Below are 20,429 nucleotides of genomic sequence, written 5' to 3'. Positions count from 1 at the left end.
AGCTGACTTTGTATAAAATAGAACACCACTCAGGGGAGCCCCAAAAAAAGCCCTACTAAGCAGGTATATACAAAAGTATGAAGGCTATTGCTTAATGCATTGTAAACCGCCCTGAGTCTCCGGAGAAGGGTGGCATATAAATCGAACTAATAAATAAATAAAATAAATAAATAAATTGCTAGGGTGCAAAAGCATCCGATTTTAGAGTTGACAGTATTCCCTTCGAATTAAGAAATAAATGAATATTTGATATCACAATGACGGGGGGACATTCTGCTTCCAGAAAGCCATAAAAATGAAGAAAGGATAAAATAAGGGATCAGCTGCAATGGAATCCACTGATCGGATTCAGAACATGATTGATTAGACAACTCGATTAATGTATCAAAATGGGACTTCCACATTATTTTCTGTTCTGTTTTTCTGAACCTAGATACATTTTATATTTAAAGTACAGGCAGAAATGTCCGGAATATACACCTTTCCCCTTAGTATCAAGTTGGTGGATAAATTTTTGCGTGCCAGTTTTAACTAAACAGACCATAATGAAAAGATGTTATAGTCCTTAGAGTTTGACAGACCCGTTTACAATAAAAACTAAATCTTTGATGTAAATTAAATCATTGCCATTTGTTATTATCCTGTGAATAAAAGCCATTATTCAACTGCATACAGCAAAGACACATTTAGGAAGAAATTAAGTGTTCATTCACATTTCATTAACAATAAAGCTGCAATTGTAAAAGGTTTTAAACAATAAATATGCCTCCATTTCCCCCCAAATTCTACTTACTTTTAAAGCGGGAAGGCAGACGGCAAAATAATAATAATAATAATAAAGTCTTTCCCACAGCTTCAAAATTTGCAGAAACGTTATGCTGAGAAGATGAACATACCTTGAAGCAAGGTAGCAAAACCTACTGAACTACCTTAGTGCACGAGTGACAGTTACCTGGATGTGTCCTTTTGGTAAATGATCAGGATTTCCAAGAAGATATATTGAAGTTCTTCCAGACTTCCCTTCCTGGTAGTGTAATTCTACAATCCGTGCCAACAGGTGAGGAAATTTCAAAAGGTGCGCAAATAAACGCATCGCCATGAGTTATTGGCATCTAGAAGAATTATTTACCTGCGACAGGGAGGTCCATCTTTGCTCGTTTCAGTTCTGCCATGGAGCTCTGGAGCTGTTCTATTACAAAATCATCATCATAGAAGAAATCTTTGGCAAGAGCCTCCTGAAGAAACTGGACCAGTTCTTCCATCTGCAATTTCACCAGGTGTTCTAAAGTGGCATGGGGGAAGGGAAAAAAAAGGCACTCTATAGGTAGTCCTCAACTTACAACCATTCTTTTAGTGGCCAAAGTTACAATGGCACTTATGACCGTTTTTCACACTTATGACCCTTGCAGCATCTCCATAATGTGATCAAAATTTGGATGCTTGGCAACTGACATGTACTCATGACGGTTGCAATCCCTGGGTCACGTGACTGCTTTTTGCGACCTTCTCATGAGCAAAGTCAACGGGGAAGCCAAACATTAGTAACAAACTTTACTAACAATTGTTAAATCTAATTTAACAATTGCAGTGATTCACTGAACAGCAGGGGCAAGAAAGGTTGTAAAATTGGGCAAAAAAATCACTTAACAACTGTCTCGCTTAGCAACAGACATTTTGGGCTCAGTTGTGGTTTCTGAACAGCGACTTTATATTGGGAGTTTTCAGCTACTCTGGAGTCTTTGGTGTTCTCTGAGCTTGGCTGTTTTCTTGCAGATGTTTCATTGCCAAGCTGTGTGCACTGATGATGTTACTTAGTTTGGTAATGAAACGTCTGTAAGAAAGCTACCAAGCTCAGAGAACACCAAGGATTTCATAGTTCAAGCCTGAGCTACAAATAATCTCTTCTATCCACGGTGGCGCAGTGGTTAGAGTGCAGTACTGCAGGCTACTTCTGCTGACTGCCGGCTGCCTGCAATCTGGCAGTTCGAATCTCATGAGGCTCAAGGTTGACTCAGCCTCCCATCCTTCTGAGGTTCGTGAAATGAGGACCCAGATTGTTGGGGGCAATAGGCTGACTCTGTAAAACCGCTTAGAAAGGACTGTAAAGCACTGTAAAGTGGTATATAAATCTAAGTGCCTGGAGGAACGCTGTCCATGGGGTCGCGATGGGTCAGACACGACTTCGCAACTAACAACAACAAGTCTAAGTCAGGGGTGAAATCCAGCAGGTTCTAACAGGTTCTGGAGAACCGGTAGCGGAAATTTTGAGTAGTTCGGAGAACCAGCAAATACCACCTCTGGCTGGCCCCAGAGTGGGGTGGAAATGGAGATTTTGCAATATCCTTCCCCCAGGAGGGGAACGAATGGAGATTTTACAGTATCCTTCCCCTGGAGTGAGGTGGGAATGGAGATTTTGCAATATCCTTCCCTTGCCACGCCCACCAAGCCACACCCACAGAACCAGTAGGGAAAAATTTCGGATTTCACCCCTGGTCTAAGTGCTATTGCTATCACTTTTCAGCCAGGTAGAAATAAGTCTGGTCATCCCCAAGTCTGGTCACTCAAAACAAGGACTGACCATGTCAGGTGGCCAGAGAGCATTTAAAGCCAAGGCAAAGCTCTTACTTCTGTGCAGTTTCAGAATGGTGTAGGCCATTGCAGTAAGAACTCGCTCTCCTTCAAGTATGTAGACGTCCCAGATCCTGAGGGTTAACCTAAAGGGAGTCTGCAACGAAAGAACCACAGGGATGTATCAGCAGATAAAGAAACATCCATCTCTGACCCACAGGGTGTTCTCCCCCAGCTCCAGATTCCCAAGGATTGTGACACACACCAACGGTCCTTATCAAAGTTATAACGTACCAAGAATAAACAAAGTCCGGCAAAGGTTGGCAACCAGTCCAGAAAACAAGATACGATAAGACACTCACTCTCCAAAATGCTCTGTAATAATTACACGTTGTTTCCAGCAAGAAATTACTAACTGCGTGCGACTTAAATAGCCTAAGGGAGTGGCCAATTATCCTCAAACCTTACTCTCGAGGAGACCTCCTCCTCCTGAGTAGCCACTCCTGCCTTTTGGCAGCCCCGCGTGCTCGAGCATTGAGGAGAGGCTCCTTCACTTCGCTCTCTCCACTTGAAGGAGCCTCTGGAGGTTCTGAAGGCCCTGGTTGAGTCTCTGCCTCTGGCACCACATCCTCTTCAGCCTCCTCGCTGTCCGACGTGAGCGCTGGCTGCGCAGGCTGCTGGCGCGACTCCACACCAGCCTCCTCGTCGTTGGGATCAGCCACGATCCGCGCAGGCCGCTGACGGGCCACAACAGAGGACCAGCTGGGCGGATAATGAAAACAACAGCTAAGGCTACTCACACGGTCAAGGAAACACTGGAAAAACCACTTCATTGTGTAAAAGCTGGTGTTGACCTCCTGGGAATCCTGCCAAGAAGACACACAGTTCACCCATTTTAGAAGATAAAATTGGCACAGAGCAGAATGCAAATGTGGAGTCAAATGCACAAGTGTATCCGGAGTGTATTTCTCCCTCTCAGAGCTTCGCTTCCAGACCCTTGTGTGCGTAACTACAGGAAGTCCTCGACTTACAACAGTCCGTTCAAACTTAACAACGGCACCGGGAAAAGTGACTCATGACCATTTTTTTACACTTAATAACTATTGCAGCATCCACATGGACAAAATTCAGATGCTTGGCAACGGATTCATATTTATGACGGCTGCACTTGCCCTGGGGTTATGTGATCCCCTTCGGACCAAGCCCAGTCAATGGGGGAAGCCAGATTCACTTAACAACCTTGTTACTAACATGACAACTGCAGTGATTCACTTAACTACGGTGGCAAGAAAGGTCGTAAAATGGGACAAAAACTCACTTAATAAAGGTCACGCTCAGCAACAGAAATGTTGGGCTCAATTGTGGTTGTAAGTCGAGGACTACCTATACTAATAGACTTCTTGGAAGTTTTTTTTCTTGGCGGCATTCAATACCACCAACTATGCTAGATCCCAAGGTGATTAACTGGCAAATCAACCCCTTTATGGTAACTCTACTAACAGAGGTGTTGGGAAACCACTGTTTAGCTTCTAGACGTGTACTTTGTCTCAGTGATGAAATGTAAAATTTGATACTACCGGTTCTGTGGGCGTGGCTTGGTGGTGGTGGGGTAATATGATTGAGTGGGCGTGGCCAACTTTTTTTTTTTTTTAACTTTTAAAACCATTTTTTCTACAACCTCTTCGGCTGAAGAGGTTGTGAAAAAAATGCTTTTAAAGCCTCTGATGATCCCAGCTGACTTGCCTGATTAGCAGAGGCTTTCTTTCTTTTTTTTTTTTTAAAGCCTCTGATGATCCCAGCTGAGCCGCGCAATCATCAGAGGCTTTTTTTTTTTTTTTTACTTTTAAAAGCATTTTTTCTACAACCTCTTTGGCTGAAAAAAATGCTTTTAAAAATAATTTTAAAAAAAGCCTCTGATGATCGCGCGGCTCAGCTGGGCAATGTGGGGGGGCAGGGGGGGCAGAGATTTTTGCTACCGGTTCTCCGAACCACCCGCCTCCATCGTTACCGGGTCGGGTGATCCGGTCCAAACCGGGAGCATTTCACCCCTGCTTTGTCTCCAAGGTGCTTAGAGCAGGGGCCCCCAACCCCCGGGGTCACACAAGCAAGCCAAGCTTCATCTGCACATGTGCATGATCTAAGTAGCACGTGAACACCTCCCCCCCTGGTTCCCAAAAGGTTGGAGTCCACTGGCTTAGAGTGTTATATCTCATATCTCTTATATCTCATCTCTCTCTCTCTCTCCCTCCTCCTCTCTTTCTCTCTCTCTCTCTTTCACTTTATACAGACGTTGCTATATACAGTGTGATATTTACTAAAGTATTTTGCCAATATTTTTTACCTAGGGCTGAGAGAATAAAGACATGTCAGGAAGACACCATTCTGTGCCCACAGAATGGACACAACATGATCAAAAAAGACTATTCCAGGTTTGCAAAGGAATGTGACAAGACTGAATACTCTCCTCTTATTTATTCAACCTATGTGCTGGATTATACACTTAGGGAAGGTGAGTACGGTTTCAAAATTTGGAGAGGAAGATCAGTAACTTGCATTATGCTGATGACACTATTCCAAAAGCTGAAAATACAATGGCTCTGCAAGCCCCGGTAATAAAAGTCAAGAAGCACAGTGGGGAAAAAAATTGGACTTTAATTAAAAAGACCAAACTAATGACTACAGGTAAAACAACCGGCCTTAGGATAGATAATGAAGATTTCAGAGTGGTAGATTGCTTCTGCTATTTTAGGATCAACCATCCACAGTAAAGGAACATGCAATCAAGAAATATGCCACAGGGTAGCACTTGGTAGAGTAGCCATGAAAAGACCTTGAAAAGTTATTCAGATCCCATGATGTGTCTACGACTATAAAGATTAGAATCGTGCAAGTTGTGGTATTTCCTGTGACACTCTATGGAAGCGAAAGTTAAATGAAAATTAAATGCCAAAGAAATTTCATCTGTGAACAGTCCCCTTGACCAACACATTCATTCGTGTTGGCATTTACTTACAAAATGTTGCTTAAGCTTGGACAAATATTTCTTCATTATTTTGTCATGATGCTCTTGAAACCTCAATAGCTTAGGAAAACCAGGAATAAAAAACCCTAAAATTGGGGAAAGTAGGGGAGGGAAGAGAGAGGTCATCATGAATAAGCATCTATCTATCTATCTATCTATCTATCTATCTATCTATCTATCTATCTATCTATCTATCTATCTATCTTCTACTTATTTCTTTCACCACAAGGCGACACTGCATCCTGCAGTAACCTAATAAGTAATGTCAAATAAAAAATATACCACTTACATAAGATTATTAATCTATACCTAAGTCAGTGATGGCTAATTTTGCCATTGCATGCCAAAAGTGGGGGGAGAGTGGGGGAGTCATGTGCGCGCATGCCGACACCCATAATCCTATGCGCTCCCCCACGCATGTGTGCAACCCCCCCATGCTCCCCCCACTTTTGGCCCGTGATGGCACAGTGGGCCGGGTAAATCCGTCTTTCACTGTCCCCAGGCTCCAGAGCCTTTCTAGAAGTCTGGGGAGGGTGAAAATGGCCTTCCCCATCCCCCCGGAGGCTGGAAATGGCCTGTTTGCCGACTGGTGGGCCCAGAAGGCCTGAAAATCAGCGTGCCGGAGCTGAGCTTGTGTGCCCACCGATATGGCTCCGTGTGCCACCTGTGGCATGCGTGCCATAGGGTCGCCATCACGGACCTAGGTAATGAAGCATCCAAATCTGAGCTATAACAATGGGAAAGATGAAAAAGAAAGGGAAAGTGGAAGGAAACAGAAAAGGATGAGCAGTAGTAAGGTGAAGTGTCTCAATAATAGCAGTGAAAGTTGCTTTGCTAGAGGACTTGAACACTAAGACGGGGACAGACCACGCTGAACAAGGTCTAGTTATGTAGTCACTAAGAGCTGACCTCAATTTGATGGTATATGATCAATCATTCTAGGTTTAATGCAGCTGGCCCCGTTCAGTATCTTTTGGAAGCATGTTATATGAACCGGACCACTGCATGAAGCCATATAGATAGTCCTCAACTTATAACCATAACAGAGACTGCCCATTATGGTTGTAAATCACGACAATGGTAAAGCAGGTCATCACCTAACCAGACCCAATTTTAATACTTTTTCTATGCCTCTTGTTAAGTGAATGTTAAGATCATTCAGCAAACTCATTGTTCACTATAGGGTATTTTTTGCTGAAAACCAGATGATCTGTTTTTCAGCAAAAATGTCATAAATCGGACTTGTGACTGTAAGACAGTGCCAAAAGCCATAAATGTGGGCTGGTTGCTGAGCCCCTGAAATGTAGTCACACAATCCGGGTGGTGGTGGTGGTGGTTGTGTGTGTGGGGGGAGGGAGGAGATCGTCAGAATTTTGTAAGTACTTTTTGGGGATCCATTGAAACTTTCAACAGTCACTAAGCAACCAATTGTAAATCAAGGACTACCTGTAATACCATTTGTCTCAGCTCTTTGTGATACCCATAATATCTTTGACTTGTCAACTTGGTTTGGGACAATGGTGTGAACCCAACCGTAACGTTGCAGAACTGAAAAGTAAAATCCTAAATGTAATTTAAAAAAAAAAAGGGGGGGGGGGTTGGTTGGTTTGCTAAAAGGGTTTAATGTGAAGAGGCCAGTTTAGCTATCATGACATTGAGTGAAACTTCAGACACCTACCATGCATAGCATGCTTGGGCCCCGAGAGCAGTTTCACCAAAGCCCAGAAAGCATCTTCTTCATTCATGTACATTAGGAGCAATGCGGTTATGTGGCTCATCCCTTGACAGTATCCAACCTCCTGGGAAAAAGCAGACAAAACCGTTACAAAATTTGTGTACGCATGCAAACAAACCCTAAAGCAATCGCACTCACTTTTTCTGTAGCAAGGGTAGACGGAGTGTGAATTATGAGATGTTTGGAGGAAGGATACCCCTGAGGATTAGTTCTCTGTCTGACTTTGCACAGAGAACTGAAAAGGAAAGCGAGACTGGTATAACTAGAGCTTCTACAGGACAAGCTATCATGATCTAATTTTTTATCCTGAAGATGTGGAGGGGCCTCCTAAGGCAGTGTTTCTTAACCTTGGCTAGTTAAGAGCATGTTGGCTATGGAATTCTGAGAGTTGAAGTCCATGTATCTTAAAGGAGTCAAGGTTGAGAAACATTGCCCTAAGGAAATGTTGACTATAAAGTTAGAAGAGGACAAAGGAGTCTTTTCTTTCCATTTTCTGCACTTTGGCCTGTTGTTATTCCACATCTTTAGCTTATTCCATCTTTAGCTCCTCTCCCCTGATTAGATAACTAGATGAACCCTGATGATGAAATTCTAGTTAGTACAAATCAGCCTTCAAGGCAGAAAATCTGTACTTCAGAAGGAAGTCAGGGCAAAACCTCTGATTAAATTTCTCTCCTTTCAAACGGATTCATTTGAACGAAGAATTTGGACCTAGCCTGAAATGTCCATATTAATTTAGTCCAACCTATTCCCCAAACTGAGACTGTACCATCGTTTAGAGTTTATGCTACCTTAAAGAGTTTTGTTGTGAGTTTCATGGAACTCAATCTGACATTTCTGAGTAGGAAGCCACAGAATTATACATAAAGCAAACAAGTTATGGATTTTAGCCCACTAATAGAGTTTGGTTTATCCTAGTATTGGTACTAAACAATTTACTTGTTCAGCTCAATAGATTAAAATGGCTACTCCTCTTCAATTCTTTCATATCAGAGGTAAGAAAGAGACCACTGTTGTCTTTTCAGGAACGTTTGTAACTTTCTGTTCCAGAATTCCAGAACTATTTCTTGTATGTGACCCAGCTCGATAACGCTGGGTCACATACAAGAAATAGTTAACAAGAAATTAACATACAAGAAATTTATTAAGCATAACACGTAGCAAATTATTGGCTGAGTGAACTTATTCACCACTTTTTTTTTACAGTTTCTGATCTTAATGGTTCCAGGAAAGCATTTGCAAAACAGATGCTTTGATAGCATCGGGCCAAAAATCGGAAGTATTTTCTTTTTACCCCTGTTGGGCCAAACAATCCAATACAGAATCACGCCTCTTCAAACTCGCCGTTTCCATGTTGCCCTTGAGAATTCTATTTCCATGAATTCAATATCGTTTAAGAGTGACCTATGTAACTGACTGTGAATAGATGCAAAGAAGCATGCACAGACCAGAGCATCTTACCGTATTATAAACAGAATATGCAGCTAAGACATGGAACAAAGATTGTTGCCTAGGAGGGGGAAAAAAAAAAAAAGACAGAATGTAACTATACAAAATCAAAATGTTGTTTTGGAGCCACGTTACAGGAAAAATTACTTGTGATGTAAAATGTTGCTGGCTTAATTTCATATCAGTCCTATTTTGTACGTCTGTATAACCTTGCACAGTGGTTTTAACTGTATAACCCTGCACACTGAAAGCAGCTTACTATTTACAAAGATCAGCTATCTATCTATTGTGTGTGTGTGTGTGTGTGTGTGAGAGAGAGAGAGAGAGAGATAAAAGCAAGTACAACGGTGTTCCATTATATGATAAAATATTTTCAAAAGCTCTCTTTGAAGGGAAAAAAAGACCAAGTAGGGTGTTGTCTATCTGGAAAAGAGCTCTGTTACAACCAAAGAAAGCGAGCATTGAAGGAAAGGGACTGTTGTAGAGAAACATATTCAAGTTACAAAATCTAATATGGTATTTTGTAAAAATACAATGAAACCTGGACACCTGGGGTACATGTTTCTAGCTTGCCCTTCCCTTCATTTTCATCCACATTTTAGCCCCAATCTGAATTTTGGCTCCAGGGAGTATGCTAAATCCTCACCACTTTATTTTTTACCCCATCTTTATCGTTTTTACAAATAAGGCAGCAAATATATTCAACACACCTTCCTCTTCCTATTTTCCCCACAACAATCCTGTGAGGTGAACTGGGCTGAGAGAGAGTGGCTGGCCCAAAATCACCCAGTTGGCTTTGATGCCTAAGGCAGGACTAGAACTCACCATCTCCTGGTGATTGGCTCAAGGTCACTCAGCTGGTTCTCCTGCCTAAGGCAGGAGTCGAACTGATGGTCTCCTACTTTCCAGCCTGGTGCCTTAACCACTAGACCAAATTTCTTTTGACTTTCTTTCCCATTTACTAACTTGGTTTCCTTATCTTTACAACAGAATTCCTTCCTCTCTTGTGCATAGATACAGTCACTCTGGCTATATAACAACAACATCTGAAGTTGAAATTTTGACATCCTCCTCGTCTTCCTCTTCCTCCTGACAAAATGTATGGACGCTTGCCAGAGAAAACATACCATCTTCTAAACTCTCTGCAATCCAAGAGAGGCACCCACCGAAGAGGAAACAGTACAGGTAGTCTTCGAGTTATGAATGTAACTGAGCCCCACAATTATGGTTATAAATCGTGATGGTTGTAAAGCAAGTCACAATGAGAATGGGCCTGATTTTACAACCCTTTTTTTTTTTTTGCAGCAGTCGTAAAGCAAATGCCACGGTTGTTAAGTGAACACATTGTTCATGATGGGACGGGTTTTCGCAGAAACTGGAAGTAAACGCCAGTTTCCAGCAAAAACATAAAGTTGTGATCGTGTAATCACTACAACGCTACAAACCGTTGTAAAAGCGGTCAAGTGGCCGAGCACTTAAAACTGTGGTCATGTGCCTGTGGGGTTGTGGGCAGATGTTAGCACTTCGAATTCAAATCCTAAGGCCCATTTTAGCGATCCACTGTTAACTGCCAGTCGTAAGTCGAGGACTACCTATAACCGGGGGACTTTTTGGTGGTCCCCTCCTTCTCGTATACTCTGTCCTTGAAAGTTGGGGTGGCTCCTTTCCTGTTAATCATCGGGAGCAGTTACAATGCTGTTCTTCCAGAGCCTTTGAGGAATAATTGTTATTGTTATAAGCCGTGAGAGCTATCTGACGAGTTTTATTGTGAACATTTTCTCAAGTTGTTACGCCTCTTGTTGCCGATTATCAATCTGTCGGTTTGATCACAGTTGTTCTTGTCTTGTTTACTGTATTGAGCCATTCAAACAGAAATTGGATAAACAAACCAATCAGGGGAAATGCAATTTATTTATTTTTTTTAAAAAAAAAAAACCCAGAGCTTCGCTCGCATACAGCTTTAGTCATAAGAGGTTGCAATGCTAACCCCATGACACAGTATTTCATCTTAATCGTCTCAAAGGGAAGGAAAAAAAAACATGTTCAGAAATTAGAACAGGCAATTTAGATGTATCTAAGAGCTTGGATAATGTTCAGTGGAATTACTGGCATTTTATTTTTCCATGATGCTATTTCACTAACTGTTCTGATAATTCTCCTGAGGTTAAAAAATGTTTTTTTTGTTTTTTTTTAAAAAACGATCTGCAATTTAATCTGCTCATTTCTCAGAGAGGGAGTACAACTGTCTAAAATAATCACAATCCAAAATCTACTTAGAACACTCTCACAACTAACTAAACAATAATTTTGTTGGTTCGGTTTTTGCAAAAGGGAGCTTGGGACAATACTTCATAGTAAACACAAGATGACTGTAATACTTAAGAAGCCATTTGCAACCTGGTGCCCTTCTGGTGCTTCGGATCTACAACTCACAACACTGGTGGTGAATCTGGAGAGTTGTGATCAGTGGTGAAATCTAAAATCTGTTACTACCGGTTCTGTGGACATGGCTTGGTGTGTGTGTGGGGGGGGGGGGGGGGGGGGGTAATGTGACTGGGTGGGCATGGCCAACTTTTTTTTTTTTTAACTTTTAAAACCATTTTTTCCACAACCTCTTTGGCTGAAGAGGTTGTCAAAAAATGCTTTTAAAAGCCTCTGACGATCCCAGCTGAGTTGCCTGATCAGCAGAGGCTTTTAAAAGAAAAATAAAGCCTCTGCCGATCAAGCAAGTCAGCTGGGCTATCATCAGAGGCTTTTAAAAGAAAAAAAGCCTCTGCCGATCAGGCAACTCAGCTGGGATCGTCAGAGGCTTTTAAAAGCATTTTTTCTACAACCTCTTCGGCCGAAGAGGTTGTAGAAAAAATGCTTTTAAAAATAATAAAAAAAAAAGACTCTGATGATCGCGCTGGGCATGGGGGGAGGGATTTTTGCTACTGGTTCTCTGAACAACCCGCCTCCATGGCTACCGGATCAGGCGATCCGGTCCAAACCGGGAGCATTTCACTCCTGGCTATAATCCTATTGTATCTATAACTGGCTCTCATAATTTCCAAATATATTTAACCTAAAAAAATACTGAAAGAATACTGAATTTTCTTCATATGTATCTATATAGCTATGGGAGGCTACCAAATATCATTTTTGGATTAATAATTGGAATTCTTTCAAAGCTAATCCTAGCAGGTATCTGAATATGGCAATTTTGGAACACTTTCGTTCAAGATAGTTTAGTGTTTCTTTCTGGCATTTTAAAATGCAGGGTAAGAGTTTTTTAAAATTTGCTTGGACCATTTCAAAACATGCAGCATTCAGGATTTAATATGGGAACACATGCCTCTGTTTCAGTGTTAAAATGTTCCTATTTAAAAAATCTTAAAACTCTTTTCCAGAAATCTTGCTAAGGATGCTTTTCTTATGTGGATGCCAGCCTGTTAATTACAGATGAGCATGATTCTGCTTTGAATTTCAGAGCAACACATGTATTTTTGAATCCAGAACTCCTATGGCAGAGAGACAATACTGATAGAAGAAAATATCTGTAGTTCAAGGTTGAACTGTGAGGTCCTTGGTGCTCTTTGAACTCGGTATTTTCTTGCAGACGTTTCATTACCCAACTATATAACATCATCAGTGCACAAACCTCTTCAAGAAAACTACCAATCTCAAAGAGTACCAAAGATCTCACAGACAGACAATAAGCTGGAATCAAGGGGGTGGGAAGAAGTTTTGCCCTGGAAGGACAGGACTCAAAATTTTGTTACAGTAAATCTCTTGATTTAAAAAAGCAACAAGATCCACGTGAAGGGAGTCAATTCACTCACTTTACTCCATATCTATCTCTGAACATGATGTGATCCCGATAGGTCCGATTAACATCAAGATCTATTTGCCGGATATCTGGAGAGGTTCCTCTTGCTCGAGTTTTTAAAGTCTAGGGGGAGAAAGAGAGAAACAGTCAACAAATATGTATATACACCAAGACTTCACTGCTCATTAGAGCTCATCATCCTTTTCGATGACTCTCCACTTCTCACAAAGGTCATAAACCTATTTAGCTTGGGCTGAGGGAAGCAGAACAGATTTGCTCTCTTACAAAATACCTTCTTCCAACAAGAGACAGGTAATCCTCAAATTACAACAATTCGTTTAATGACTGTTCAAAAGTTACGGCACTGAAAAAAATGTGATTTCTGACTTTTTCACACTTTATGACTGTTGCGGCATCCCCATGGTCATGTGATCAAAATTTGGACATTAGGCAACTGGTTCCTATTTATGATGGTGGCAGTGTCCCGGGGTCATGTGATTATTTTTTGTAACCTTCTCACAAGCAAAATCAATGGGGAAGCCAGATTCACTTGTTAGTTAACTTTACAACTGCAGTGATTCATTTAACAAACATTTGGGCTCAATGGTGGTGGTAAGTCTAGGACAGGAGTCTGCAACTTTAAACACTCAAAAAGCCATTTGGACCCGTTTCCCACAGAAAAGAAAACCCTGGGAGCCACAAAACCCTTCCCGTGCCTGACTATTTCTTGAGCTGCCACAAAACTAGCATTATGTAGTTGAATTAAATGTTCTTTGGTCGCCACAATGTAAAAAAGATGTTGAGATTCTAGAAAGAGTGCAGAGAAAAGCAACAAAGATGATTAGGGGTCTGGAGGCTAAAACACATGAAGAACGGTTGCAGGAACTCGATATGTCTAGTTTGATGAAGAGAAGGACATGATAGCAGTGTTCCAATATCTCAGGGGCTGCCATAAAGAAGAGGGAGTCAAACTATTCTTCAAAGCACCTGAGGGTAGAACAAGAACGGGTGGAAACTAATCAAGGAGAGAAGCAATTTAGAACTAAGGAGAAATTTCCTGACAGTTAGAACAATTAATAAGTGGAACAACTTGCCTCCAGAAGTTGTGAATGCCCCAACACTGGAAGTTTTTAAGAAGATGTTGGATAACCATTTGTCTGAAGTGGTGTAGGGTTTCCTGCCTGGGCAGGGGGTTGGACTAGAAGACCTCCAAAGTCCCTTCCAACTCTGTTATTCTATTCTATTCTAATTCTGTTTTCTTCTGAAACTTTTATTTTCTTGGATTTATCCATGGTTGGCCTACTGGGGGTTGAAAAGCTCAAAAAATTGTGTGCCGGCGGGTTCGCACATTGGTGGTTGTGATACATATTTTGAGAGACAAGGAGCCAAAGCAGAAGGGGGAAAGAGCCACATGTGGCTCCAGAGCCGCAGGTTGCTGATCCCTGGTCTAGGACTACCTGTAGAAGCAGTCAGCCCTAGTGAATATCCCTCTGAACTGCAACAACAGGGAAATTCACATGGAAAAGAATATTATATTCACATGCTTCTGCTGGCTTCCATATTTCCAACTGGGAAGAACCATGATAAAGAATGTTGCTCTAGAAAAAATTATGGCCTAACCCAGTACACCTCCTGGTGAAAGGAATGAAAGGAACATCTTAAATTTGTTCTATTCATCAATGAATGCCGTGGAAAGTCAAAGGTGGCATGAGGTAAGAGAAGCAGCTGCTTCTGAACTTTTTGCATGTTGCAGAAAATTCTATCAGTCAAGCCATCCAGATGTTTTAAGAACTTCCAGAATTGTAGAGGCCACGCGCTAAGAAATTCTGAGAGCTGCAGTCCTAGGGGACATCAGTTTAGGAAGAGCATTGCATTGTAACTGTGGGATTGAAAGGAAACCACCAAGTTCACTTAAGACACACTAAGGACACCTTAGTTCAACCCTGAGCTACTAATATTCACTTCTATTGATAGCATCCTACGTAAGTTTGGGTCTACAGGCTGAGTATCTGCCCTAAATTACAGTTTTTGACAACACAATCACCTGCCAATTTTCACTGAAAGTGAAAGGAAATAGGTACATTGAGTCTCTGGCAGGTTCAAATATAATTATTAATTTCCAAAGCAAAACAGTAGCAGATGATGAACTCCTATGTTCACCACCCCCTCATTTCAAAACTTCTCTGGATTTCCAAATTGAAAAGTAACAATTTAAACATAAATACCACATCCAAAAGAGAATGTAAAAAAACAGAATAAACAAGACACAAGACTGTTCCTTGGTGTACCTACAGTATTTACTTATCTGTTTTATTAACTAGAGTAACTAGATTATTAACTCAAGTTGGACGGTATAAGGCCGTCCAACTCGAACGATGTGACTTTGTATGGCACACAATACACACAAGCATACATACAAAAAAAAAAAAAACAATAAACCAGGGCAGGTAAGGGAAAATCTTGTGTAATGATCCTGAAAAACCACAGTGGTTCTGAGTATAGCATAAAATTCTGGTATAATCAATACTGAAATCTGGAATCTCTTTAGTAGGAATAAGCCTGAGTGAAAAGACTGGACATGCGCAGGAGGTGTGGGCGTATCCTGGCTGTAGAGGAAGTTTGAGTGGTACCCAGGCTGTCCAGTAAGACTGAGAATACCCAATCGGCGGAATGTCGGAGCAGCGAGGTGGAAAATGACATTTATCTTATCCTTCTTAAATGGATTAGATTTACTATTTGCTGCATTATATAAAATAAAAGCTCTGTTTCTGGCTTGAAAACTCACATTATAATAACCTCTCATTTCTTCTTTCATTTTTGGGACATCGAGCAACAGGGACCAGATTTCACCTCTCAGCTGCAATGGAATTCCTTTATAGATTCGCCTGTGAAACTGTGCCCGAAAAAGAAAAGCAAATGTAATTAACATGTATAGAAGTAAATCAGAGTGAAATTATTACATGATAGCTATTGCAATACCAAGAGGTACAACTTACAACTACAATTGAGCCCAAAATTAAGTTGTTAGGGAGTCATTTGTTAAGTGAGCTTTGTCCCATTTTATGACCTCTGTTGCTACACTTGTTAAATGAATCACTGCAGTTAAGTTAGTAACATGATTATTAAGTGAACCTGGCTTCCCTCATTTGACCATGGGATACTGCATTGGTCATAAATGTGAAAAACCTGGCTCTTAGGATTGGATTGGAGGCTGCAGCCAATACAAAATTGGGCACTGCTGAAAATTGGTCACATTGCAGATCTCATCAACCAAAGATTGCTAGCTGGCGGGGATTAGAAAATAGGCCTTTTTTGCAGTGGCCTCTGCTATGTGGAATATCTTCCCCTCAGAGATTAGCTGCTTTCTGTATCATCTCTATTTTTACCATGATCAGCTAGAACTATTTAAATCAGAATAGATGCTAGCTAAGATATCCTTACTGAATAAATTATGATTTGGGGGAAACAGTTTAAACAAATCAGTAAATGAAATGGATCTTTAATCTCCTGGTTTTAGATCATAATTTACAAATCAAAGATTCCTAACTGATTTCACAATTATAAACCTTTAATTACTATGTCATGTGGTACATAAAACATAGTGGATTTTGGAAACCGGCCCAATATGGCTCTTATTTTTAACTATGCAGTCAAAATTAAATCCTTCAGAACCACACATTTTCAAGCCCATGCACTTGAGAATGAAAAAGATTGTGATCCTTCTAATATCAAATTTATAGCAGTTAATAAACTGCATTTTTTATCACTTGTTCATAATAACATGCAGCCAACATACATACAAATGATATATATGCTCACCAGTCAGCTCAGACACAGTATGTGTCCACTTCATCCTTCTGTTCAAAATTTTAATTCCTATCCTAATTACTACTTTTGAAATTGGAATACAGCTTTATTGATGGTTGTGAAATGTATTCTTGATATGAGATAAATAAAATTTAAGAAAAGCTAGTAGGCTTCACCTGGCATCGCTGAAATGGAACAGGATCAAAATCTACTGTTAAAGTACACTGAATAAGCAGATTTTTGTCTATTTTAAATATTTTAAAAATAATTCATTATTTCTCCAGCACCACATTTTAGTTAAAAAAAACCCAACATACTCTTTCAGCAGTCTCTGTCATGCAACCCTTGAGTTGCATTAAAGCAACCTTAAGTAAATAATGTCCATTTTATGCTTGTTCTGACTTGCTTAGAGCGAAGAATTCCAGAACAGACCTTCTGCATCCATTGCTGGAAACACCAAATTAAAAGCCCACCAAATTTTTAAAAAAGTAAAAATAACATTTACCAGCAATAAAGATAATCCCAAGGAGATCAGTTAAATCCCTTCTTAAATTTCTCCGATTTAACATTCTCTGACTGCTTTGGGTGAACAAAGGATTTTTTTTTTAAAGTACTTTTCAGGAGGTATGGGAGATCGGACAATCCATAATTCACAGAAAGTCTCATTTAACAGTCCTTTGAAAGCCTGAGATTCTGCTATCAAAAACAACTGTCTGGCTAAAGAAGCCATCATTTAAAATATTCACTTTCATCTTTCCTTTCTGTTTCAAACTCTGATAGTTCAAAAGAGAAAACTTACTACAGTAGCAATCCTTGAGAAGAAGGAATTTGTACTTGTTTATCTACCACTAAGCCATGTTTCAGCATACATCAAACCACAGGCTGGTATTAAGGAAACAAGCCAGAATTAGATTTTCATTCTGGAGCATTCCTAATCTAATTCTAGGATCAGACACACACATCAACCTCCACGGTCATATGAAGAGATCCAGTGGCTTCCCATAAAGAGAGACCAGTTCTGAATCAAGATGGGAAGCCAGTTTACTGTCTTTGCCTGCACTTAAGTCCTAGTGAAGATATGATGATTTGTTTAGTTGCAGTACGCGCAGGAAAAGAATCGTGTGCTCCATCTCTCCTGTGTACAGATTATGCTCTTCTTTTTTGGAAGCAGTGATGAGCATCATATTGGCACCAGTCTTAATGCTCCCTGTGGCTAGCTGAAAATTACATTGAACAGCACAGAATCAAGTTAGCACATTTTTGTTCCCTTAAAGTAATATTGAACTATACCGAAATTTTGTCAGGAATTGCTTCAAGGGGATAAAAAAGCAACTTCTCTGTACCGTAGTAATTTTATAAGAGCTTCCACCACACCAAACATTGTGTTTTATAATATTCAGGAGTACATTTTTATAGGTCATAAAATGGGAAGATTCCTATAAAGGAAAGAAGTTTAAAGCAGGCTTGGAGTAAAGCAATGTCACCAACGCAGCACCGATGGGTAGCAGGATGCTAACTCAAAACGCCCCACCTTCCTTTCCCACAAAATAAACTACTCTGTGTGTGTGTGTGTGTGTGTGTGTGTGTGGGAGAGAGAGAGAGAGGGAGGGAGGGAGGGAGGGAGGGAGGGAGGGAGAGAGAGAGAGAGAGAGAGAGAGAGAGAGAGAGAGAGAGAGAGAGAGAGAGATTATAGCCCTCTCCCATTAAATATTGGCCAAATCATCGCATTCTTCAAAGAAGCACCTGAGCCTTTATATGAGGGTCAGGGATGAGCAGTTTCTACAATGAAAGAAAGGAAGCAGATGGATTTTGTAAGACAGTTTTTTAAAAAGTCTTTGTTTGTTTATTCAATTTCTCATAGCCACCCATCTCAAATGACTCAGGATGGAAGGGGGGGGGGGAAAGAAGAGGAGAAGAGAGAGGAGAAGGGGAAGGAGGGAGGGGGGAGAGGAAAGGGGAGAGAAGGGAGAGGGGAGAGAACAGAGAAGAGGGGAGGGGAGAGGGAAGGGGGGAAGAGATGAGAAGGGAGGGGAGGAGGGGAAGAAGAGGGGAGGAGAAGGGAAGGAGGGGGAACAAGGAGAGGATAACCAAGAAACCAAAGTAATAGATACCAGTGATGGTTAACCTTTTTGGCATCGAGTGCCGAAACTGGAGCCTGCGTGCGTGCTGGAGTGCCAAAACCCAGAAGACAGCAGCTGGCCGGCGCGCAAGCGTGTGACAGAACCCGGAAGAGCAGCTGGCGATGGCGCGCGTGCCCACAGAGAGGGCTCTGCGTGCCACCTCTGGCATACGTGCCATAGGTTCGCCATCATGGATATATACCAAGAAAATTATAACCAAGTAACACACTTAGGGCTCCAAACCTGGGCACATAACCAGGTCTTCACCACCTTGTAAAAGACCAACAGGGTCAAGGTCATTGCAATCTCTGAAGGGAGAACCTTCTGGAGGGCAGGTGCTACAGCTGAGAAGGCGCACCATCTACAGTATTCCCCACCAGCTGACAGTTCTTGGCAGGACTCATAGCATGCCCAACCTGCTAGAACAAATTAGATGGATGGAGACAACTGGGAGGAGATGGTCCCTCAGGTAACCCAGTCCCAAGCCACGAAGGGCTTCAAAGGTAACAACCAGCACCTTGAATTGCATCCAGAAAATCTGGCAACCAATGCAGTTCACGCACCAGTGATGTTATATGTGCATTTACTACCCATGCAGCCGCATTCTGTTCTATATGTCTGTTTAGTGACCGGTCAAAGTTACAACAGCACTGGAAAAAGTGACTTATGACTGTTTTTCACGCTTATAACCATTGCAGAATCCCCATAGTTACACGATCAAAACTGAAGCGCTTGGCCACTGACTCATATTTATGACAGTTTCAATGTTCTGGGGTCATATGGTCACCTTTTGCGGCCTTCTGACAAGCCACGTCAACGGGGAAACCAGATTCACTAACTTAAGTGTTACTAAATTAACAACTGCAATGATTCACTTAACAACTGTGGCAGGAAAGGTCGTAAAAATGGGGCAAAATTCATTTGACAACTGTCTTGCTTAGAAACAGAAATGTTGGGCTCAATTGCAGTCCTAATTCAAGGACTACCTGTAGTTGAAGCTTCTAAATGCTCTTCAAGGGCAGCCCCATATAGAGGAGACTGCAGAGAGGTCACGAGGCATGGATTTTTACACTCCTACTCCACAATTATAAGCCAGCGTTTCTGAAATAGTTACACTTCAGAAATTCTGATATCCAGCTTCTTTGTACTTTGTTCTTTTAGCAAACATCACAATAGGTGGGTAAAAAGTCCAAGGCTACAGCACCCAATGTGTACTTTTGCATTCAATAAATATAATACAATTGCTAAAGGAAACGCTCAACCTTACCTTATCTGTGTTCTTGTATTTCTCCCAGCTTTTTAACATCTTCAACCATTTTGTAGTTCTTTCAATCTCGAGCTGCTTTTGCTGAAATAAAATCAGAGGCCATTATTCTCTCCACTTCAAATACTCTCAAGGATTCTTTTTTCAACATTTGTAAGCATCTAGGAAACAGACATTGTGAAGTTTTTAACAGCCTTAAATCACGAGCAAATGTTTTAAATCAAATGGAAGGCCCACTCAACTGAACAGACCTCTCTCCTAGGTTTTTGTCTTAAACAGCATGGGCATTCACAATTTTCAGCAAATGAGGAAATAGTTAATAGTTGAATTTATGTGTGTGTTTTTTTCTTTTCAATACACTTTATTAAGGTTTTATTACATTAAAAACATAAAAAATTATTTCACTCAACAACAGCTATTTGTGGTGTTTTTCTTGTGACGATAATTTGTGCATTATTTACAAAAATTAAATTGTGCGTATTTACATTCTTATTTTATCTATTACTTATACTTAATAACTATCTACCTTTAATCTATCTCCATTCTATCCAGTTATACCACTGTTCCCACACATTGTAAAATATCGATGCCTCTTTATCTTTTAGACTCAGAGTTAATTTGTCCATTTCTGCGCAATTCGTGATCTTTTGTATGAC

General features: G+C 40.9%; 1 protein-coding gene across 4 annotated transcripts in view; it reads right to left on the bottom strand.

Moving 5' to 3' along the window:
- The window catches only part of USP6NL (USP6 N-terminal like), a 158,510-nt gene that overhangs the window by 28,360 nt on the left and 109,721 nt on the right, over positions 1-20,429 (bottom strand). For all 4 annotated transcript variants that reach the window (XM_070946655.1, XM_070946654.1, XM_070946656.1 and 1 more), the window contains 9 exons: positions 19,777-19,857; positions 15,368-15,475; positions 12,596-12,705; positions 8,787-8,835; positions 7,269-7,389; positions 5,582-5,676; positions 3,369-3,434; positions 2,626-2,725; positions 1,130-1,282 (listed from right to left, as the gene is read on the bottom strand). In XM_070946655.1, the coding sequence (XP_070802756.1) occupies positions 1,130-1,282; positions 2,626-2,725; positions 3,369-3,434; positions 5,582-5,676; positions 7,269-7,389; positions 8,787-8,835; positions 12,596-12,705; positions 15,368-15,475; positions 19,777-19,857 (883 nt within the window). The remainder of the gene's footprint in view (positions 1-1,129; positions 1,283-2,625; positions 2,726-3,368; positions 3,435-5,581; positions 5,677-7,268; positions 7,390-8,786; positions 8,836-12,595; positions 12,706-15,367; positions 15,476-19,776; positions 19,858-20,429) is intronic.

Source organism: Pituophis catenifer, unplaced genomic scaffold (genome assembly GCF_029215685.1).
Source record: "Pituophis catenifer annectens isolate HBS135680 unplaced genomic scaffold, rPitCat1.0.hap2 SCAF_7, whole genome shotgun sequence".
Classification (NCBI taxonomy): domain Eukaryota; kingdom Metazoa; phylum Chordata; class Lepidosauria; order Squamata; family Colubridae; genus Pituophis; species Pituophis catenifer.
Note: the sequence above shows the minus strand (reverse complement) of the source record. Positions and strands in the feature narration are given on the sequence as shown.